The sequence below is a fragment of the Simochromis diagramma genome, unplaced genomic scaffold (assembly GCF_900408965.1).
Source record: "Simochromis diagramma unplaced genomic scaffold, fSimDia1.1 OVJJ01000389.1, whole genome shotgun sequence".
Taxonomy (NCBI): Eukaryota; Metazoa; Chordata; class Actinopteri; order Cichliformes; family Cichlidae; genus Simochromis; species Simochromis diagramma.
The window spans coordinates 1,704,878-1,729,647 of record NW_024387227.1 but is presented as its reverse complement, the minus strand read 5'-3'; the positions used below and the strand labels follow the sequence as shown (position 1 = coordinate 1,729,647).

The following is a 24,770-nucleotide window of genomic DNA, read 5'->3' as shown; positions in this document are numbered from 1 at the left end:
AGAGATTTGCTGCATTTTAATGTGTGAAGTCACTAGTTGGCTGTAACCAGTCATATCAGGGGCAACTTAAACTCATTCAGCACCAAGTGTTTAAGTTCAGGACTGTTGTGAGTATATGATTAGTAGTAATCTTGGCCACAAAAGTATCAGCATGCCACTGATCACATTACTGATGTCAGTACATTTATGACATACATGGTGATAAGAAGGCACCAATCATACCTTCCTAATATTGACTATATCAATAGGACCACTCCTTCCATAATCGTGACCAACAGTATCATGATTAAAATCATCCAACAGCACAAAGGTGGTATGCTGTATGTGGTACAAAGTGATATTTCAAGCAGTTACATAATTTGATATTTGGTGAGTTCGTAATTTTTTTCAACACCGAGAATCGAGACTGGGCCAGATGAGCGTACAGCTGTGTACAGCCGCGTGTTATGACTAAACACGATGTGACCTAATCAGTATCTGAATAATCCAACACAAAAATGACTTGATGGTATTATCGCCAATTATCAGCATCCATCCCAAAAAGGATCTTACATCTGTACCAGATTACAAGAACACATCTAAAGACAATGAGAGCTAAAAAGATGGATGTTCCAGATTAACAATCAGGAAATTGTATTTGGACTGATTATGTAGTGTGGTTACCATGTGTATACAGATTGATTACTCTGATAACTATTGAGAAATAATGAGCAGCTATTGGTTAACCAGTATGGAAATGCTGCTTTCAAATAACTCAAATATATGTTGTTGAAATTTAGGGACTGATGGCTTCAGTGTTCGGCAAAAACTCCAGAGGTAAATCCATCTACCGAGGTCAGACACATGTCATTTACACTTACTCCCAGAATTCTGTTGCCGGTGTTGTTGCGTTTGCAGCTGCTGTCCAGTTGGATGACGCATTTGCTTTATCAAATTCAAAACAAGACTCTGACAAAGAAAAAAGCAGAGCCATGTCAACAAAGTTTAATCTATGTTTGATAAAAGAGATATTACAGACTACACATTTGTCAAGCACAAAATGACCTCACTGTCATGTGAGATTCCTCAAATCATCTAGATCACCATGTCAATAACCCTGAAATAAAGAATGACCACAGTGAAATCTTCCTTCGCTTTGAATAGCTACCTGTATTCCAGGAATTCCTGCAGCTAGCCCATGGAATCTCAGCACTGAAGGATGAAAAGAGGTAGAAGAAAGCCCATGCCTGGATCACAATGTATGAAACAGCAGCATATGCAATCACTACCTGGGTTGCATACCCAATACCTGAGAAGATAAAGTGGAGTCAGTATATATTATAAAAAGGCAATTAAATTATACTGCAGCATATGGAGTAAATTTCAATGACATCCAAAACATTTAATGTACTTTTGTTTGTTTTTTTAAACCTGCCCTGCAAGAGAGTTTCACAGAACTATCTGGAAAGAAGCTGTTGGAAATTATTTTGAAAATAATGGTGCTAACATCAGTCCAAAGTAAGAGGGACAGAGAGGTGGTGACAGTCTGGGAAAGCTAATTCATTACACAATGCATTGTTGTTTAAAAAATGTTTTAGAACCAACCAAGAGAAAGTTTGACTGAATGCCCACTGCATGTAAAAAAAAAAAGAGCCCTTCATAAAACTAGGACATCTTACTATTATCACGGATTGAAGGAAATAGGAACCACCCTATGTTTCTCTTCAGCGCTGTAGCCAGGCTGACAAAAAGTCAGAGCACTGTTAAGCCAACCATTCCTTTAACGTTAACTAGTAATGACTTCATGAACTTCTTCACAAATTAAATTTTAACCGTTAGGAAAAAAACGACTCATAATCATCTCACATATGTAACATTATCTACAGCTACCTTCAGTACCATTGATGGAGTCTTTTTCTCCAATTGATCTTTCCGAGTTAACTTCAGTAATTACTTCCTCCAAACCATCGACGTGTCTTTTAGACCCCATTCCTCCTGCCATTAATGTGTGTCAATGTTTCAATCTTAAATATGATGAGCCTAAATCTATTTACCAGCTATGTACCACATGCCTTCAAGCTGGCAGTAGTCATCCTAGGTAAGGCCTATTTCCAACTTTCTTTTTATCTCAAAAATCCTTGAAAGAGTAGTTGTCAAACAGCTAACAGATCATCTGCAGAGGAATGGTTTATTTGAAGAGTTTCAGTCAGGTTTCAGAGCCCATCACAGCACAGAAACAGCCTTAGTGAAGGTTTCAAATGATCTTCTTATTGCCTCTGACAGTGGACTCATCTCTGTGCTTGTCATTGACCTCAGTGCAGCATTTGATACTGTTAACCATAACATTTTATTACAGCAATTAGAGAATGCTGTGGGTATTAAAGGCACTGCGCTGCAGTGGTTTGAATCATATCTGTCTAATAGACTCCAATTTGTTCATATAAATTGAGGCTCCATTTTGGAAAAAATATCCTATGCAGTGTTTTCTAATTAGTATGAGCTGTATGATATTGAACGATAAACTCAGTGCGCTTAGTGATTGGAAGTATGCCCAGTTTTTTAAAAAAAAAAGTTATCTGCTCATTACAGTACACACACTCATAACTGTCCTCGTGAGAAGCCTGTAGAAGGAAAAATGTTATTGTGTGACAGTCTTAAGGCAAAGGAGGGTCGGATTAACAAAGTTTAATAAAAAGCTCACTGGGGACTTCCCCCTTCGAGCCCTTGCATGAAACCTTGTGCGATGCAAAAGCGATGCTTTTGGTCCCTTGCAAGAACAAACGCTCCAGTTCTTGACTTTTCCTTATTTTTGTTTAGTTTTATTCTGACAGTTTGGTCCTTTGAGTCAGATCCATCTACCCCACTTGCCTCGGGAACGCGACCGAGACCAAGTACAGGGGTGTCTGGGACTCCTTACAATCAAAGATCTCCCCCCCAGTGTTGTTAAAAACACCGTTTGAGGACATAGAGGCCGGGAGCAGAGGCAACTAGAAGTGTGACAAGATCCATGAACCAGAGGAGCAACTTGAATTGGGAGCAAGCGGTCTGGGCCACTAACACGGAACCTCGAGTGGAAAATAAAGTAGGCCTATTACTAGGAGTCAGGCACTTGAGGGCTTGTGCATGTTAATAATAATAATAATAAATAACCATAAAATAAAAATAAATTGGAAAAAAGACTAGCTATTTAAAATGGTTTGTGTGTGACTGACCAGTGTCTCCAGTTGAGACAAAGGGGAAAATCTCACAGTGACAACAAAATCCACCGGACTACGGACCAGTTGCTCAGGTGAACTCCGTATTACCTGGGTTAATGGGACGAAGGTGGACAGGATGAACAAAAATGGTACAGATACATTTGTACATTTCTCAGCAAAAACACCCAGGTACTGGTATAGTTTGGACATAGTACCAAGTGGCCCCAGCAGTGTGACACCACAGTTGCATGACAGGACACGACGCAGAGCAGGACCTTACACAGACATCCAAAACACAATAGGCATACACTGCACCATGTCTTACAAAGACGACCCGGGCTCAGATGCAGCTTATGAGCAGAAACTTCTTCAAACCCAAAGTGCCCCTTTTATTCCTCACAGCTTTATATTGGAAGGGAGCATAGTGGTGGCCTGTAAATTAGGCCCTGAAGAAAAAGGCCAGTACAGAGGATTTGAAGCTCCTAACGTGTCATTAGCAAAAAGGAAAACTGAGAGGTGGCAGGATTTAGAAGCCTTTGTAACAAGATTTGAGGAAACAAGGGATTGGGCTGAAGAAAAGAGACACCCAGGCGTGCAGTACTCTCCCTCTTTGAAAGCATGTGTTACCAGGTTAAACTGGAGCACAAAAATAAGAAAAGAAATACATCTAGATGATCGGGGATAGTGACAGGTATCCATGGTTTTCTTACAACAGAAGAGGAGAAATCACACAAAGACATTCCAGACACATTGTTGTCAAAGGGGTCCACGGATGTTGGACATATTAAAGGAATAGAACCAGTAAAAATACCCCCTAAATCATTTTATAGGTCTCACCAAAGAAAGTACCCAGTAAAAAAAGAAGCAGAAGATTTAAATCAAAGATTTAAAGAAGGCAGGGGTAAAAGAGTGCCCAGATTCCACGTGTAATACACCTGTTTCCTGTAAAGAAAGCATCCCTATCACAAAGATGGAGGTTAGTGCAGGACCTCCAAGCAGTAAGGCTACAATAGCCACATGATGATCAGACAAAAATGTATGGCTAGACTAAATGTTTTGGACAGCCCCACAGTCTAAAGTCTCCAGTTGCTTAGGAAGGTGCCTTTTAAACTGGACAGTAATAATAGTCCATCAGTTCTGAGATGTTTTACTGCCGTTCCAAAACTCTTCAATCACTTATGATACTAATTGTCACACTCACCACTATCTGTTTCCTGCAGGTCCCTCGTGATGTAGAACCATATCCCGGAAACTACACCTGCTTCACAAGGGCTAATGGAAGCTGGAACTTGGGTTACTGACACTGATGCATGTGAAGTGCACTGGTTTTTAAACCATACTGTTGGTAAAGCAGATGTTTGGTGGCTGTTCGGGGATAAGAAGCTAATATATTGAAATATATTAATGAAATAATGAAATATTCTCCTCTAACAAATTCACATGAATCCTCGTGGAACATGCCAGTTGTTAAAGCAATAAACTATACTTCACGGCACTCTACTGGGGACATCTCTATGAACTTCAGATTAAAGGAATGCTTCTTGCAGTCTCTTATTAGCAATTAGCAATAGTTCATTGTCCCCTAGCTTCCATCACGGGTTCACTAGTGACTTAAATATAAATTATATTAGAATATGTCAGTTGAAAGCAAGTGTAAGTGCAGAGAAGCTCAGCTGAAAGATCAGGTGTCATTTGTTTCCACAAACATATTCCATATACCAGAGATACAAAGAAAAATGTCCGAGGGTTTTGACTTGAATCCCATGACACACTTCCAAATAGGCAACTGCAAACTTTGCTGGCAGAAAAATAGCAAGCCAAATACTTATTTTGGACTATATATTATTTTGTCATATAAAACAAATTTCACTGTTTTGACTAAAAATGTATATGTTTTCTTAAAATACAGCAGCAGACATTTTTGCTTTGACATTTTGGCATCCAATGCAATTAACTTAATGCGCTTTCACACTTTTACATAACAAGAAGTTACTCGAATATGCCTTGGCTTTTTTCGAGTTGAAATACATCGTAGAACCTTTAGCCCTACTTATGGAAGTATTTAAATGATAGTGTAGAAATATATTTGTGTCTGCATGCATACTTTTAACCCTGTGTAGATTACAGAAAATTCTGAATAAATTCAAATTTGTTTACCCAATTCTTGTTTTTTAAGGCCATTACAGATGTACAGTGGGTACGGAAAGTATTCAGGCCCACTTAAGTTCTTCACTCTTTGTTTTATTGCAGCCATGTGCTAAAATAATTTAAGTTAATTTTTTCCTCAATAATGTACACACAGAACCCCATACTGACAGAAAAACACAGCGTTGTTGACATTTTTGCAGATTTATTAAAAAAGAAAAACTGAAATATCACATGGTCCAAAGTATTCAGACCCTTTGCTGTGATACTTATTCATTTAACTCAGGTGTGTCCATTTTGTCTGATCGTCCTTGAGATGGTTCTACACCTTCATTTGATTCCAGCTGTGTTTGAATATACTGATTGGACTTGATTAGGAAAGCCACACACCTGTCTGTATAAGACCTTACAGCTCACAATGCATGTCAGAGCAAATGAGAATCATGAGGTCAAAGGAACTGCCTGAAGAGATCAGACACAGAATTGTGACAAGGCACAGATCGAGCCATGGTTACAAAAAAATTCTGCTGCACTTAAGATTCCTAAGACTATAGGGGCCTCCATAATCTTTAAACAGAAGATGTCTGTGAAGGTTCTCAGTCATCCAGGTCATCGTACACTGTAATCCCTAACAGTTGTCCTAGCTCATAACTAATAAGCTCATAACACTCAAATGTCGTTTTGTAGTTGAGCAAACTATAAAGTATTGAGCTCTGTTGGCTTTTATGCAGCTTTAATTGAATAGGGCTCAATATTTTTTAGCTAATTTTTTTGGATGGCTCAAAAAGTTTAAGAAGCATATATTAGTGACGTTCTGGTGGGTGGAGTCTTGTCGCTCCCTCAGGAAAGCTGAGTCAGCCATCTTGAATTTACCTTGATGCGGGGAAGATTTGGCCAGCCCGTGTGGATTAAGAGTCCCCAACTTCAACCCACCACGACCACCACCTTATTTATTTTTTTTCATCAACTGCCCTAAATTTGGTAAGTCTAACGTGTTTTTGTTTTGTTTAAATTTAATTTCGATAAACATTCTTTTTTTTATTTTTTTACTGGAAATATATTCGTACTTTGTGCACAGTGAATGTTTGTTATAAATGAATTCGAATCCAAGTAATTGTAATTTTAGAAGTTTTCGAATGTGACAAATACGTAATGTTATTTCAAATTAGAATGGTGTAACGTTTTGGCGGTTTTCCGTGGGGGACAACATTTCCCATAATGCATTGTATTCTTGCCCGGGAAGTTGACGGTGGCAGTTCTAGCTCCATGCGTTTGAACTTTCTACTAAAACTTTCTACTGTCCGTTTCTACCGGTTGTCGTATTCGCTGGTAATGCACGTGCGTATTGTGAGTCTTTGAACAGAGGCGGGGGTTTACGACACCAACTCTCTGCCATCTATAATCCAGTTTTGAGATCCCTTCCCAGACGCCTTAACGCCCACTCACATCCTGGGCCATCTGATCTCAGGAATTCGCATGATAAGGTGGGGCCAGGTTTCACAATGAACACACCCGAAACTCTGGCTGATTTGGACCCACGCCCAGTTTCACACCTTGGCTCAGGCGACTAGAGGATCATCAGGGGGTCCTTTTGTCCCTCTGTGGGGGGTTACTCCCACTAGGTTTATATCTGGGACTCTCCACCATTTGACCTTAGAACTGAAGAAGCTTCTCGGATGAGAGGTGAAACGTCTTCAAGCAACTTAAAGAAGTCCAGACGCTTTTCTTTGCAAGCTCCTTTGACTATTGTGAGTATACTTATTTCAATAAGTGGCTGTGTTACACAGTCAGTAGTTTACGCTGTTGAGCTGTGTGTGTGTGTGTGCTAGCATGAAGCGAACAATAATAAACAACATGAGTGTGTTATCATGATGGTAATTAGACACATGTTTGTATTTTTTCGTAGTCTCAAATGTGTGGTTGTGAGATAATCTCGAAATCCTTTTAACAGTTTAGAGGGGTATTCCACTAAGCGAGCTCTACAAGTCAAGGCTTGCGGAAAAATGCATCGCCTGATTCAGCCTAACATTATACACTGGTCGAACTCGGTGCTACGAACGAAGTTCAGCTAGAGCTGGGCGATATAAGATTTTTTCATATCACGATATGTTTTTTTCATTTCAGGCGATAACGATATCTATCACGATATAAGCCAAATAACTATATTTGTAAGATTTAACCCTTGTGTGGTGTTCATATTTTTGTTACTCAGCCAGTGTTCATGGGTCTGGTGGACCCGCTAGAGTTTTGGCTTTCCAAATTAACACTATCAAACAATTTTATGTTAAATTACTCAACAGATGTTTACTTCATCCCAATTACAAACCATATGAACAGCAAACATGGTTAATTTTTTCCCTTTACCTTTGTTAGATCACATTTATGAATTAATGTGCTTCTCGTTTTTTGGTTTTTTTTTTGGTTTTTTTTTTTATAAAATGTTATAAAAAAATAAATCAGTTGTAATCAAGTGGAGTGAGTGGAAAGACAACACATTTACACGTGAAGCAATATGTTTCACAACTAAATGGGATCAGCTGCTCATCAATGGTGACATTAGGCCCAGGGATGTAAAACAGGGGCAGGTGGTGCACACACTTATCCCACACTGTCCTGATGGCAGCTAGCTTGTCTCACTGCCGGTCGTCTCGGTTATCAAAACGGATAATCCTGGAAATTTTGTGGAAGTTTTCCAGAGACATTGATGCACTGAAAGGTTCTTGCCGGTTTCTGCATGCCACAGGGATTCTGTGGATTCCCCTTTGAACCTGAAAACTCCTGCAAGGATAAGAACCCCAAAGTAGGCCTTTGGGGTTCTTAGATGAATTTGGTCTATCTCCTTCCACCTCTCTCCAAAAACACACCGTCCTTCTAGATTACTGCAATCCAGAATAATTTTCTGGATGGAATCTGGGATGAAAAGCTCAAATGAAGACTTGATGTCCTGCACATGAGTAACTGTCAGCCGTGTTGGCCCTGGCTTATCACAGTAACAGCTCTGTAGGGTGGCTCATTTCTTGGGCAAGAAGACCATTCAATTTCACCAGTTATTGACATCCATATTTCTTCACTTGCTGTCTGGTGGGCTTGTTCTGGTCCTGGAGCTGGCAGCAGATGGGGTACTCGTCTTCGTTTTGTTACTAAATGGTGCTCAACCTCATCCTCTTCTTCAAAGTCACTGTCAGACTCTGAATTTTCAGAAATGTGAAATATTCTGAAACCTCTTTGTCAACATCATCATCCGAAGCCCCTCTCTCTTCCAAAATCAATTGGATGGCCCTCGCAGCAGATCTTTTGCCATCTTGATCAGTTGTGATAAAGAACCACACTGGCAAAGTCTTTTTTATAGTATTATGCCCCTAATTTGCAGGTGGGACAGGGTATGAGAAAATAAAATTTGGATCCCTCAAGAAAGAGGGTAAAATGTGTGGGAATGTCAGAGCAGACGGTGTTGGTAGTTGAATTTTCAACAATGTTGCAACTTTGTGCGGGAGCAGGAGGGGAGGAAAACACTATCAGCAGCACCAGAAAGGAGGAAGACAGAGTGTGGGAACACAGGACCTACACTTTCAACACTTTTATTAGACCTGGGTCCAGTGGACCCGAACACCTTGTATGTAATGTAAATGCGTGGGGGGAGGTACAGTATGAGGTCATTGAAAATTAGTTCGGATTTATGTTCTTCACAGAAAATAAGCCAAAGCCAATGAATTTCAGGTTGAAAAAATAATTAATTGTTTAATTTTTCTTTTGAGGAAAACTGAAAACGGGTCTCACAGACCCGAACACCATACAAGGGTTAAATGTGCCGTTGCTCACAAGTAAAATGTGAAATAATCAGCAGCTTGTTTTTATTTAAATATTTATTTCCCATAATAAGTTCAACAGGGTAGATGTACTTAAGGAACATGAGACTTTTTCAGATAAATAAAGGCAAATATTGCAAACTACACAAAAGGCAGCCGCTAAAGTGTTTAAGTTTCAAAATAGAACAAACAAAACAGACTACTAAATTGTCAATTCCACTTAGAAACAAAATATTAATTCTAAAAATAAATCTTAGTTTGTTTTACAGAAGAACAGACAAAATTGACTAACTTTTGTCAATATCAAATAAACTGAGAACTAAAAGGAAATTCTCAATCTCTCCTTGTTGTATAGCTGAGCTTTTCAAACAGTTTTAACAGTTACTTTAGTCTGACAAAAGCCGAATGACGAATTGGCGCTTCCAGTCAGAGACTGAGGCTACGTCCACACGTACACGGGTATTTTTGAAAACTGAGATTTTCCGTTTTCGTTTTAAAAAAATAATCCCGTCCACACATAAAGGGAGAAATGAAGGAAAACGCTGCTATGAAAATGCCAGAGCAGCAGGTGGCGCTAGATTCCTAACCGTGCAGAAATGTTGGCCAATCAGAAGTCTAGAAGCCTCGGTGGGAAAAAGTAAACAAAGCTGGGGCATAGAAGCAGAACCGAGTTGTATGTGTGGAGGGACAGTAACTGTGTGTATATGTAAGCATTTAAACACTGCAGAGAGTAGAATTAACAGTAACAGTATTGTAGAAATTCATTTCACTGAAACAATAACGTGGCGCACAGTGTGACGTCAAAAAATGCGCACACCTTTGACGCTGCGTTTTCTCCGTTTTTCTGGTCCACGCGTAAATGCAAAAACGAAGTTTTCAAAAATCTTCGTTTTCAGTGACCAAAAACGCCGTTTACGTGTGGACAAAAGGTGCAAACGCATAGAAAAAATCTGCGTTTTCAAAAATACCCGGGTACGTGTGGACGTAGCGCATGCACCAGTTTATTGTATTTCCAGACTTGCTTTCGGCACAATTTACAGTGCACGCTACTCTGTTTTTTGTCAGACTTGAAATAGCCGAAATACCTTCACACTACGGAACTTCTACAGCTCTTCCGTTCGACAATCTCTCCGGCATTGGAACCATCATCTGTTTTCTCTTCGGTAACTTTCGGTCACGCTCGGTTGATTTTTCTAGTCGGCACACTCATTTCCTCCATTACCCGGACGGTGGCTGGCTGCTTCCCAAAGAAATACACATGTGCGGCTTGGCACTTGTACTGTACGTAACAAGTCACGTGACGTGACGCTGCGGCTGTGATTGGTTCAGCTCTGCGCTACGTAATTTGGATTGGCTGTTCTTTTTTTTTTTTTTTTTTTTTTAAGAGGACAAGAGCGGCAAGGTCTATCGCGATAGTTTAATTTTTCTATCGAGAAAAAGTTATATCGCGATACATATCGTTATCGTTCTAGCTAAATTGTTCACGCTAATTCGACAAGGCTCAGCCAGCCAGACTGAGGCGCCTCCTTGACACCTTTAAGCCAGACCCTATCGATCTTTGATAGATAAATTGAAATGAAATGAAAATAAAGAGCCGCGTTCTGCTCCCAGGTTAAGAAAGAATCATTGATGCAGACTGTGCGGATCACAAATACTCCCTAACCTGTAAGGCTGGGGTGTCCAAACTTTTTTCACTGAGGGCCACTCACTAGAAATTAGGTAAATAACCTTAACTTTAGTGTATTAAAGATCACAAAATCACTTAAAAGTGGTCGAATATGTTATATTGTTGAATATAATTAAAGACAAAACTGCCTTCATCACAGCTTTCCATAAATGGATCTTTATTGATTCATTCAGAAAAAGCTTTGGTAGCTCATTTTCAGAACAGCAGCCTCAGATTTCTTCTTAGACAGAAGATTTACAGCACAGAGAAAAAACAATAAAGGGGAAAATAGGACGGGTAAATTTCAAGTTTGTTATTTAAGTTATTAAGCTTAGCAACACACCTATCAACATTAGTTTGAAACGGTTAACATTAACAGACTGAACTGGACTTAATAACAGGAGTGCATATAATCTTAGTAAATTATTGTGAGTATCAGCTGCGCTCGGTATGTAAATCGGGCCATCCAGCTGCGGTGCTGATTCGACGTCACTCGTGCCAAAAATCCGGACAAATGTCACTTGATCAAGGAGCAGATTTGCATCAGATGAGATCAGCTGACTACGTGTGTGTGTGCTGTGCAAAAAATGTTTTTGAATATTAATAAGTCGTCTTTGTGCACATATTGTTTACAGATATCAGACTGCAAAGAGTGCTACAGAGAGTCAACATTTCACCAGTTGCCAGTGGGTGAGTTTTATAATTTGTCCTAATTTAAATAAAAAAATAAATACAAAGAAACTAGAGAATTTTGCCCTGAATTATTCAAAATTTTTAGATTTTTTTGGGTTACCCTTCTAGATTGACAAGTTTAGCCCGTTACACAAAAAGTTTGGACACCCCTGATCTATAACAATGACAATCAGAACATGGCTATCCAACACTTTGTTTTTACTCTGCATTTGTGTAAATACTATTCTAATAGATATTGTATGTTCATCTAGGAACAGCATGATGTAAATACAAGACGGGCCCTCGTCCTTCGTGCACTTCCTGTGTACCTGCGTGAAGATGCCTCCACGTTATTCAGGACTTGTGATGTAAATGTACTGGCCTCAGCATCAACCCCTTTGCCTAGCTGTTCAGTCAAACATATGACATCGCTCAGAACTCAAGGAGAACCAGGGTGTATATCAGGAAGGAGGTTCAACACAGTCCTCATCTGACTTGTTTTCTCCCATATATCAACTATTGTTGAATAAGATTGCAAGAAGATTGTTACGCATAAACCAGAAAACATGAAAATAGTTGAAAGATTATTAAACAAAAACAAATCCACAGATAAAAACTATCTCCCTTTTAAAATTCAAGTGTTCTATTTTTTTGGAGGTGCCATGTTGTGGTCAGAGAAATGTTTGGTAAATAACAAAAACAAATATCTTGGCATATATTTATTATTGAAAACATTTATTTAAACATATGTTTTGAAACCAAACCCAAATTAAGATTATTGTAATGCATCATGAGGTATCGCAATATCAAATTAAATCGTTGACATTATAATCCTAAAAGAAACGTGTGACTTATGAAGATTCACACCTCTAATCAATAGCATGATTTGTGTCCTTGTGGGGCTGAACTCATTCTTGTATTATTTTTGTTTTGCAGTCAGCAGATGGTCCAGACCTCACTGACACTCCTGTGGCTCTGCTGACAGTTGTCACGGATGACACTACTGATTCGACCCTCTTCAGTCCCGGAAGCATCTGCATTGTCGTTGAGGATGAAATACTTGTGAATGGTCCCACAAATCTGGCTGAGTCATTTCTCCTGCTCTTTGAGTACATCTATGCACTAGACCTACAATACCCAAAGAAACTTGAGCTTACATTCACATTTATCCAGAAGGTTGTGATGTGCCTTGAGGACAACAAACCACTGAAAGGGTGTCTACTGATGCTGAAGAATGATTTGTTCAATGAGTGAATCACTCAGAATGGACTACTTGTTGAGCTGAGTATTGAGGAAGCTTTTTTTTTTTTTTTTTTTTCCCTAATCATTTGCCTCTTCTACCTCACATTTAAGATGAATGACTGTTCAGTTCATGCACTATTCATGTTTAATGTTCTGTTGCCTAATACGTAAATGCACTGCCTTGATGTTTGTTCCCTATAAGTACAGCAGTGGAAACAGTACTGTTTTTTTTTTTATGTATTTTTAAAAAAGAAAGTGAGCTGCAGCTGTCAAGGTACAGTAAGTGTTAAATGCCTCAATGTTCTAATAGCTGCAATTGCTGTTAATACTGAAAATGTTATTGAATTTTAGAATTGAGATGGAGACCCTTGGAGTCTTTTTCTCTTGTTTTATTTATGAAGCACTTTTTTATGAGTGAGCTCTGTTGTTTGTGCCTTTTTAAAAGCACATTGTGTTTAATAAAAAGTTGTTAAATTGTTAGTGTTGTTACTTTCATGTTTTCTAACACTTTTAGCTGATTATAATTTACTGGGCAAACAGTTTAGAATTATTTGTAAGTGTATTTCCCACAGTATTTTAAAAATATTGAAGATTTTAAGTGTTATTTCCCATATTATAAGTGAGAAAATATGAAAAAGTTTGAGTTTATTTCCCACATCGTATGAGTTGCAATATGCAAAATATTTTGAGTGTATTTCCCACCTTAATTAAGTTGAAAAATATTGAACATTTTGAGTTTATTACTCCCTAATTATAAGTTGAGGAATATCAACATTTATGAGTTAACATTGAGGTAATTTAAGGCAACTGCAACTATAATTTTTATTTTAGTTAAACTTAAAACTTTTAAAAACATCACTAAAAAATTGTTGTGTAATCTGTTACACAACAATTTTTGAGTTCTGTGAACTTATTAGGTTTTACAGTGTAGTCAAAGGAGCTTGCAAAGAAAAGCGTCTGGACTTCTTTAAGTTGCATGAAGACGTTTCACCTCTCATCCGAGAAGCTTCTTCAGTTCTAAACAGAAGATGTTTGGAATGACCAGAACCCTTCATAGAACTGGCCGTCCGGCCAAACTGAACTATCAGGGGAGAAGAGCCTTGGTGAGAGAGGTAAAGAAGAACTCAAAGATTACTTTGGCTGAGCTCCAGAGATGCAGTCAGAAGATGAGAGAAAGTTGTAGAAAGTCAACTATCACTGCAGCCCTCCACCAGTCGGGGCTGTATGGCAGAGTGGCCTGAAGGAAGCCTCTCCTCAGTGCAAGACACAGGAAAGCCTGCATGGAGTTTGCTAAAAAAAAAAAAAAAAAAGCTGCATGGACAGGATGACTGGTTGCAATCGAGGGAAAGATGAATGCTGCCAAGTACAGGAAGATCCTGGATGAAAACCTTCTCCCGAGTGCTCAGGACCTCAGACTGGGCTGAAGGTTTGCCTTCCAACAAGACAATGACCCTAAGCACACAGCTAAAATAACGAAGGAGTGGCTTCACAACAACACTGTGACTGTTCTAGAATACCCCAACCAGAGCCCGGACTTAAACCCAATTCAGCTTCTCTGGAGAGACCTAAAAATGGCTGTCCACCAATGTTTACCATCCAACCTGGGAGAACTGGAGAGGATCTGCAAGGAGGAATGGCAGAGGATCCCCAAATCCAGGCGTGAGAGACTTTCTCACGTCTGTGAGAATTTTAAGCTAGGGTTAAACTTGCCCTTCAGGGAATATTGACACCTCTGCGTGGTAGAACTGACTTCTTTTTAAAAAAAAAAAAAGTGTTTCAACATCTCTGCCATATTCATGAATGGAAGGGGTGTGAGTCGGCTTCATAAATAAAGTCAACTTGATTTGTATGGCACTAGTCAGACACAAGGTAATTCAGAGTGCTTTACAGCGGGATAAAAGAGGAAAACAAAAAGATATTTTAAATATATAAAGCATACTGTATATGAATACATGTCATGATGTAAAGCATGCACAAACAATCATGACAGTAATATAACAACAAGCAAAAATCAAACACTTTCCCATGTTCACATATATCTTGTTATATATATTTATGTCCTAATGTGTACTATTGACCATCTACTGTAGATGCTATCGTCACAATGAATCTAGGTGGTTTTCCACTACAACCTCAGTAAGGGCAATGTCAAAACAGTGCTAAAACTATGGGAAGAGCCAATCCTCCACAAACATGCCTTGTAATGACTAATCTTTAAACCGTATCCAACCAGCAGGAGTTACAGCAAATAAAAGGTTAAGAAATCTATATGAGTGGTTAAAAAGACGGAAGCAATGCCTGGCTCCGCCCCAAAGTCTGCACCTCTCCTCTGAGTTGCAAAATGTGTCATGTGGATCACGTGGACTTGTACACAACATCCATCAGGTTTTTCAGGAGTCACAGGCAGTTTTCTTTTTGAGACACACCTTATAATTTTCACAGATGTTCATGTACAGTGATTTGCAAAAGTATTCGGCCCGCTTGAACTTTTCCACATTTTGTCACATTACAGCCACAAACATGAATCAGTTTTATTGGAATTCCACGTGAAAGACAAATACAAAGTGGTGTACACGTGAGAAGTGGAACGAAAATCATACATGATTCCAAACATTTTTTACAAATAAATAACTGAAAAGTGGGGTGTGCGTAATTATTCAGCCCCCTGAGTCAATACTTTGTAGAACCACCTTTTGCTGCAATTACAGCTGCCAGTCTTTTAGGGTATGTCTCTACCAGCTTTGTATGGAGTGCCAGGACTGCCATAATGCATTAATTAAATACACCATTAAATAATTAATTAAATGTGTCAATAATTAATTAAAATTGGAATTAATTAATTAAATAAATAGTTATGACACATGTAATTAATTAATTATTGACACATTTAATTAATTATTTATGTATTTCACATTTTAATTAATTATTGACACATTTAATTAATTAATTATTGACACATTTAATTAATTATTTATGTATTTCACATTTTAATTAATTATTGACACATTTAAATAATTATTGACACATTTAATTAATTATTTAATGATATATTTATTTATTTCATTTTGGCAGTCATGGCGCCTGGCTCTCATCATGAAATAATTTTATCTGTCAGCCTCACCCATCAAACTCAGGGGGCGGGGTTAACGCTGCCCATGCAGCTTCTCTAACATTTGATTGGTTGCCGTGCAAAGTAAGTCAAAACAGGTCGATCCTAGATAATCGATTGCTTGTGTAGACTTGGGGCAGCCAGGTATCCCAGAATGCAGATCAAATCACAGGCAGCAATGGTGGTGGTGTAGTTTTAAAATACCCCGTTTTTCTGTCACCAGCTACACTTTTAACAGTGTTTTAGCCGCGAATGTCGCGAAGTATGTCTGGTCAGGTTGTCAACATAGAACATGTTTGCAAAAGTGCTCAGATGTTTTCAGAGATTTCACTAGCTGTGCTAACAATTAGCATGCAGAGTGCACCCAGGGGGTTACGTTAACCGGTTTGTTTACATATTCCACTCTCCGTGTTCCACATGTTGCATTCGCAGATTCTCATTTTCACCGAACGATCGTCTCTTTCCGCCTGGTCTTGTGTCTCTGTGCTTCTGTAACATAAAGAACGAGCTGACATTTTTCTCACGAAACCAGCGATCAGCTCAACAGACCCTCAGTTTACCTGCATGCATCCTCCTCCGCATCTGTCAGCTGTTTAACACCTGCTGCTAATTCAAGAAACACGCCTACGTTACCTGGTGATAGTCACAGTTTAACCGGGCAGCCGGTACTCGATATAAAGCAATGTCAGCGCATTTTTCTGCACAAGATAAGTAAATATAGTGTTTTCCCCGAGCGCAGAGCTGCTGGAGCTTGTTTCCTTACAGAGCACTTTATAGGCGAAGCAGCTTCATCAGCGGCTGATGTCCAATCACCGGCACACAGCTTTGAAACCTCAGCTGAGTTTTAGCTCTCAGTGGTTAAATGCTGGACTTCATTCACTCAGGTTCTGTCTGTCGGGTCACGTTTACTTCGCTGTTTTATTTACAACTGAGCAAATCGGTTTGGCTGAGGTTAAAGTTACGTTTCATAACTGCATAGTTTCACAGACGTTTAATGGTTCACTGGCACATGTGTTAGACTGAACTATCATCTAAATATCATCTGTTTTTTAATAGTTATTCAACTGTATTCTAAGCACCAGCTGTCTGTTAGAATGTGATTTTTTTTTCTCTCTGTTGGCAGAGGTATAAAAATGCGCAGGAAAATCTGACGTGCATGGCAAACTTCACCGACGATATTTAGGGAGGAATAAACACACATCAAACATAAATGAACCATTTGCCTGTCTCCATAATTGAGAGCATTTTCTCTTCTTATGTCAACACTCTCTCTCTTTTTTTTTTCTTTTTTTTTTTGCTTTTTCGGTCATGTTATGTTTACCTGTCAAAGGCTCGTTACAAACTATGAAACACATGGTGCAGACTTCTGGATGTTAGAAGAAAACTAATACTGCTCATGAAGGAGACTAAAGGCAGGAAGGTGTCCTTTAAAACTAAACATGTTAATAGGACCTCCCTATTTATATCATAGTTTATGATATAGCACGTGTATTTCAGTAATAGCCTGCTGATTTCAGGTGAACAGTCGCACAGCTCACGTAGGCGTTATCTGTGAAACTCCTTAACTATAATTTATCCAAGTTAACTTCAGTTAACCATTCAGACAGTTCTTTTGCAATGAAAAACAAACACCCATGCTGGTGTAGGTTCCTCAGTGCCAGCTGTTAACATTATAGCTGCTTATGCAGTAACCATGGTAACCACGGACTCTGAGCGGCTGGATCGACGGAGGTCAGACAACAATTTTACATGTATGATCTTAAAACAGGACACAGCCACTATACGTGCTGGCCTCATATCAAATGTGAAGGCAGACTGAGTCTATGTTTGACGTTTTTTATATCTAATCTTCCTTTTCAAACATTTAAACAGCAGCGAGTCTGCAGCTGAGGGAATACAAACTCAAATTGTCGGAACAGGTTTGCTCGTTTCTTGGATTCATTTGGTGATTTATTAAATGTATAACTGTTATTCTAATCTGCTGCTGAGTCTCTTACACTTTTCTTTATGCTGTATATTTTCACGTCTCTGGAATAGTTGGCAGTTAGATAGTCAGCTGGGAAACTTTGTGTTAACTCATGGAGCTGAGGATATCGTGGATATGCTGACCTCGCTCCGTGGTGTACAGGGCCGTTTACCCTCATGATTAATATTCACTATAAAAATATTAGCCGAACATCATGAAGTCTGTATGTGTTTCATAGTGTCGAACAACCTTTGTACAGTTAAAGCCAGCAGTTACTACATGACAGAAACACCAACGTTATCTCTTTTATGCGTTTATACACAGGTCACGCTGATTACTGAACAAAAACCCAAAGATCAGATGTTAAACAGATTTATTTGCTCTCTCTCCTCCTTAAACATGTTTTTAATGTTAGTTATAATTCAGAATTGGCGACTGAAACACGTAGGACACATAAGAACATCAGGAAATAAAACACCGATAAATATAACCTCAGTAAAAGAAGTCAGCGGGGGTTACTACAGCTGTGTACCGGGGCCTGCGCTTTGTCGGTGGGATTGCTTGCGAGGCGAGCGGGTCTATCCCACGCTTTGCCGTGAGACTGGGCAGACATCTCCGAAATCATCGAAGCACTTTTGCAAAGAGGCTGTATCTTGACAAACCGACCAGACACATGAAGATTAAACCACTACATTCTCGGCTAAAAAAATATTAAAACGGTATGTGGTGACACACAAACAGGGTTTTTCAAAGTTCAGTTCTGTTAGCTTCCACATGCCGGTTGTTGTGTGCTAGAAACAATGGCCACCAGGCCAAAGCAATGGTTTTGACTCGATCAGCGTTAACCCCGCCCCCTGAGTTTGATGGGTGAGGCTGACAGATAAAATTATTTCATGATGAGAGCCAGGCGCCATGACTGCCAAAATGAAATAAATAAATATATCATTAAATAATTAATTAAATGTGTCAATAATTAATTAAATGTGTCAATAATTAATTAAAATGTGAAATACATAAATAATTAATTAAATGTGTCAATAATTAATTAATTAAATGTGTCAATAATTAATTAAAATGTGAAATACATAAATAATTAATTAAATGTGTCAATAATGAATTAATTACATGTGTCATAACTATTTATTTAATTAATTAATTCCAATTTTAATTAATTATTGCCACATTTAATTAATTATTTAATGGTGTATTTAATTAATGCATTATGGCAGTCCTGGCACTCCATAGCTTTGCACATCTAGAGACTGAAATTCTTGCCCATTCTTCTTTGCAAAACAGCTCCAGCTCAGTCAGATTAGATGGACAGCGTTTGTGAACAGCAGTTTTCAGATCTTGCCACAGATTCTCGATTGGATTTAGATCTGGACTTTGACTGGGCCATTCTAACACATGGATATGTTTTGTTTTAAACCATTCCATTGTTGCCCTGGCTTTATGTTTAGTGTCGTTGTCCTGCTGGAAGGTGAACCTCCGCCCCAGTCTCAAGTCTTTTGCAGACTCCAAGGGGTTTTCTTCCTAGGTGGACGGCCTTGTCTTGGTAGGTTCACAGTTGTGCCATACTCCTTCCATTTCTGAATGATCGCTTGAACAGTGCTCCGTGGGATGTTCAAGGCTTGGGAAATCTTTTTGTAGCCTAAGCCTGCTTTAAATTTCTCAATAACTTTATCCCTGACCTATCTGGTGTGTTCTTTGGACTTCATGGTGTCATTGCTCCCAATATTCTCTTAGACAACCTCTGAGGCCATCACAGAGCAGCTGTATTTGTACTGACATTAGATTACACACAGGTGCACTCTGTTTAGTCATTAGCACTCATCAGGCAATGTCACTCAGACCAAAGGGGGCTGAATAATTACGCACACCCCACTTTGCAGTTATTTATTTGTAAAAAAATGTTTGGAATCATGTATGATTTTTCGCTCCACTTCTCACGTGTACACCACTTTGTGTTGGTCTTTCATGTGGAAATCCAATAAAATTGATTCATGTTTGTGGCTGTAATGTGACAAAATGTGGGAAAGTTCAAGGGGGCCGAATACTTTTGCACTGTATGTGCTGGGGACAGACATGAGAAGCTTTTCTTTTTGGCAGTGAACATAACTGATTTCTTTTTTCTTAAGTCAACAAGTTATTTTGCAATTCTCTGAAGAACGTATAATCTTGACCTTGATGTTTTTTTCTCAAGCAAATGTTCTGTGTCAGTCAGATATGTCAGATCTGTCAAAGAACACACATGAACCAGTGCAGTAGGTGAGAAAGCACGACAGTCTCGACACTGTAAGATACAACACATTACTCACACTTTGCTCTGAACAAAGTTAAGTAAAGCTACAAAACTTTTTTGTGCTTACTTCATGGTTTCATACATAACCATACATCACTCCAAAAAATAAAACCTATTATTTGAGTTATTGTTTTTCACGGAAATTTATTTAACATGCAATTCCCAAAAAGTAATGTGCATTTTTTTATGTGAAACTAAAGGACAATTCAACTGTTGGTAAAGAGGGCATGTTTTCACACAGTATCAACTCTCACTTACATATTTCAGCTTTTTTTATACACTGACCTTCAAACAAGGGGCAGAAGTGCCTCCAGCAGGTAATACACCCCTGAGATGTGAACTGTCCCATAGCTGTTTCCAGGAGGAACATTGGGATGCCACAAGCAAGCAGAAACAGGACGTAGGGAATCAGAAATGCACCTGAGAGTAGAAACACGAGGATCATTACACAAATATGCCACAAGATTTCACTTGGGGCAAATCTCTTCAAGCATTACCCTTCATGTTCACATATCAACAATTTTGAGAGAATGACAGAAAAGCAGAGGGGATATATATATATAACAATATTTATGTGTGAAGGTTAACTTTTTTCTCTCACTGATAATAAATGTTTGATCTGCATACCTCCCCCATTTTTGTAGCACAAGTAGGGAAACCTCCAAAGGTTTCCCAGGCCAACCAATGTTCCTGCTACAGCCAGTAAAAACTCCAACTTGCTCGCCCACTGGCCGCGGTCGAGCAACTGAGTCTTCTTCATGAGACCTTTTTCTTGTCCGGGTACGTCCAGGCTGCTTCCTTTAAGAAATTCCCTCGGCATGCTGAGAAAATCAGTAGCAAATTAAGTTGTATTGGTTTTGTTTGTTTTTTTGTTTTTTTGTTTAAAAAAACAATACAAAAACCCTCACCCCAATGTCCTTCCACTTCCTCCACACTTATAGGACAATTGCTGTCAAACCTTTAAAGCTCTCATTCACGCTGACAGAGAGCTCTGGGGGTTTTATTGCACACATTCAGAACTTCTCAGCTGATTATTTGGCATTGCTTATAAGCTTAATTTATTCATTCGTTGAACTTAAGCTCGTAGGATAATCGGGAATTGAACTGGCGACAGAGTGCTGCCGCATTTTTTGGCGTTAAAGCGTAAAGCGCAAAAGAAAAACGCGGTGAACACCTACCTCTCCATCATCAAACTCCCGCCCCCAAGAGCCCCTTTCCAGCCCCAGAAAACTGATCAGTATTCCTCTCAGCCGCTTACACTGCAAGAGCTCTACACAGCAAACATGTCATGAACAGAGCCAAAGTGAGAAACAAAGTAACCGTGGTTTGCTTTAACTCCTCTGACCCAATTATTGCCCTGCACGTTACGCATTAGAAAAAAAAGAGGTTTGGCTGTGACAAAGATCCGATCTAATGCCACTTCCTTGCTGTATTTTTCCACTCAGACAGGAAGACCTCGAGTGTATAAGATTAGCACTTTGGCTAATAACTAAAGCAAAGCAGCTAAGCCGTCTCTGTTAATGTCATGTGCTGTAAAGAGACCTCACTGAGCTGCCAGCTGGAGGATTTGTAGCAGTGGTTCATACATCACATGAAAGCAATATAAACATTTCTGTATGCAAACAGCCATGCGGTGGGAATGACTGAACGTATAGCGTGCACCTTGTGTTATTGCATGGCGTCTATAGTTAGATGCAAGTTCTGCTTCACATCCGTACACGTGCAGCTGCTTTAATTTCCTTTCTGAATGTATTTCTCTGAGCTCTGATCGCTGAATATGTTTTCTGTGAATAATTTACTACATTGATATTAATAATAATAATGGATTGCATTTATATAGCGCTTTTCCAAACCCTCAAAGCGCTTTTACAATTCCACTATTCATTCACTCTCACATTCACACACTGGTGGAGGCAAGCTACAGTTGTAGCCACAGCTGCCCTGGGGCAGACTGACATTGCTGATATTGCTACTGATAAATATTTGTTTTTTACACTATTTACTTCCGTCTTCTAGTTGCTGTAATCATCAGCTTTGGGACTGCTGCACCCCCCACTGCTCTGACACATAAATAGTATCAGTAAAGCTAAACCAGTCTCAGAATTATAATTAGACTGCAGACATGGATCCTGAAATGTGCTCCTGTAACATTTCCTTTCAATTAAATATAGTGAGACACAGATGTCATTTAATATATTTTCAAGTGCTGCATTTCATTTATATTTAAAAATATGTTAGTAAATGTAATAAAAATACTCTTATTCAGACTTCTGTACATATTAATAACTGTGTTGTTATTTCATCTTTAAATGGCAATATTGTAAATCAAGTTGTAACAAAGGTTGCTTTAAATGATGTGCACATTACTGAACAGTCAGTCTCACACAAGGGCGTAGATTTGGCATGGACGGAAGGGACATGTCCCCACCAATATCCAGCGATTATTGAATTGTCCCCACCAATAATTTGATCTCTTCGAGTAAAGAAAAACAAACCCGATAAAAAGAAAAAAAACATCTGTCGACGTCTCATTCACCCAGCGGTGCAGAAAGAGTTAAATTACGTTCTCTACTGGAGTCCTACGTCATGTGACAAATATGGCCAATGTGATTGGCTGTGCCTTTCAGGGAGTTCTGCTTAGTTTTAGCAGCTGCAAGCCTGCGCTGCCAGGACCTGCAAGGAGGAGAGGAGGACGGCAGCACAAAGGAAGAACCTGGATATAAAAAAGTATTTCGGAAACTAACTGCACAACAGGCAGCACTATTAGTTCTCTCAGTCTCCCAGAGTAGCATTTCTAATTTTGATTGAAACTGTCAGAGAAAACGGCAGCCTCGAGCAAGCCCGGATATTAGTTTACAGAGGCTGTTAGAATTATATGTCTAACATTAAAATGTTGGTGACACAATAATTTCATCCTAATGGCACTGACATATTCATAGGGTTAATTTTTGAGACAAAATATCATGAGGTAGTCATGATTGTGCAAATATTCCACCTTGGAGTGCAGTTTGCACAAATTGTTTTAAAAATGCACTCACCCTACAAACATTACTGATGTATGTCCTATTTGTCAGGTGATAGAGAGTAATGGTGATACAAGATCACAGGTGAAATTGGATGATGACTTGATGGTTCATTACTGTATTTGAAGCACATGTGTGACTGCATGTACAGGGAGTGCAGAATTATTAGGCAAGTTGTATTTTTGAGGAATAATTTTATTATTGAACAACAACCATGTTCTCAATGAACCCAAAAAACTCATTAATATCAAAGCTGAATGTTTTTGGAAGTAGTTTTTAGTTTGTTTTTAGTTTTAGCTATTTTAGGGGGATATCTGTGTGTGCAGGTGACTATTACTGTGCATAATTATTAGGCAACTTAACAAAAAACAAATATATACCCATTTCAATTATTTATTTTTACCAGTGAAACCAATATAACATCTCCACATTCACAAATATACATTTCTGACATTCAAAAACAAAACAAAAACAAATCAGCGACCAATATAGCCACCTTTCTTTGCAAGGACACTCAAAAGCCTGCCATCCATGGATTCTGTCAGTGTTTTGATCTGTTCACCATCAACATTGCGTGCAGCAGCAACCACAGCCTCCCAGACACTGTTCAGAGAGGTGTACTGTTTTCCCTCCTTGTAAATCTCACATTTGATGATGGACCACAGGTTCTCAATGGGGTTCAGATCAGGTGAACAAGGTGGCCATGTCATTAGTTTTTCTTCTTTTATACCCTTTCTTGCCAGCCACGCTGTGGAGTACTTGGACACGTGTGATGGAGCATTGTCCTGCATGAAAATCATGTTTTTCTTGAAGGATGCAGACTTCTTCCTGTACCACTGCTTGAAGAAGGTGTCTTCCAGAAACTGGCAGTAGGACTGGGAGTTGAGCTTGACTCCATCCTCAACCCGAAAAGGCCCCACAAGCTCATCTTTGATGATACCAGCCCAAACCAGTACTCCACCTCCACCTTGCTGGCGTCTGAGTCGGACTGGAGCTCTCTGCCCTTTACCAATCCAGCCACGGGCCCATCCATCTGGCCCATCAAGACTCACTCTCATTTCATCAGTCCATAAAACCTTAGAAAAACCAGTCTTGAGATATTTCTTGGCCCACTCTTGACGTTTCAGCTTGTGTGTCTTGTTCAGTGGTGGTCGTCTTTCAGCCTTTCTTACCTTGGCCATGTCTCTGAGTATTGCACACCTTGTGCTCTTGGGCACTCCAGTGATGTTGCAGCTCTGAAATATGGCCAAACTGGTGGCAAGTGGCATCTTGACTTTTCTCAGTTCATGGGCAGTTATTTTGCGCCTTGGTTTTTCCACACGCTTCTTGCGACCCTGTTGACTATTTTGAATGAAACGCTTGATTGTTCGATGATCACGCTTCAGAAGCTTTGCAATTTTGAGACTGCTGCATCCCTCTGCAAGATATCTCACTATTTTTGACTTTTCTGAGCCTGTCAAGTCCTTCTTTTGACCCATTTTGCCAAAGGAAAGGACGTTGCCTAATAATTATGCACACCTGATATAGGGTGTTGATGTCATTAGACCACACCCCTTCTCATTACAGAGATGCACATCACCTAATATGCTTAATTGGTAGTAGGCTTTTGAGCCTATACAGCTTGGAGTAAGACAACATGCATGAAGAGGATGATGTGGACAAA

General features: G+C 39.2%; 1 protein-coding gene and 1 long non-coding RNA gene across 6 annotated transcripts in view; one reads left to right on the top strand and one right to left on the bottom strand.

Moving 5' to 3' along the window:
• The window catches only part of LOC120746753 (sodium- and chloride-dependent GABA transporter 2-like), a 33,430-nt gene extending 11,685 nt beyond the window's left edge, over positions 1 to 21,745 (bottom strand). Inside the window, exons 1-5 of one of the 3 annotated variants that reach the window (XM_040052205.1) lie at positions 21,263 to 21,745; positions 20,712 to 20,905; positions 20,370 to 20,504; positions 1,148 to 1,288; positions 861 to 948 (exon numbers count right to left, since the gene is read on the bottom strand). In XM_040052205.1, the coding sequence (XP_039908139.1) occupies positions 861 to 948; positions 1,148 to 1,288; positions 20,370 to 20,504; positions 20,712 to 20,905; positions 21,263 to 21,273 (569 nt within the window). In that variant the 5' untranslated portion in view covers positions 21,274 to 21,745. The other 2 variants (XM_040052203.1, XM_040052204.1) reach the window with 2 other exon arrangements.
• LOC120746754 lies at positions 5,584 to 13,187 on the top strand. 3 transcript variants are annotated; one of them, XR_005698931.1, is made up of 4 exons: positions 5,584 to 6,302; positions 11,429 to 11,483; positions 11,738 to 11,833; positions 12,402 to 13,187. It is a non-coding gene; the product is annotated as an uncharacterized LOC120746754 (long non-coding RNA). The 3 variants fall into 3 exon arrangements; XR_005698930.1 differs by lacking the exon at positions 5,584 to 6,302 and adding an exon at positions 6,391 to 6,668; XR_005698929.1 differs by lacking the exons at positions 5,584 to 6,302; positions 11,429 to 11,483 and having other exon boundaries at positions 11,525 to 11,833.
• Positions 21,746 to 24,770: the final 3,025 nt, after the last annotated feature.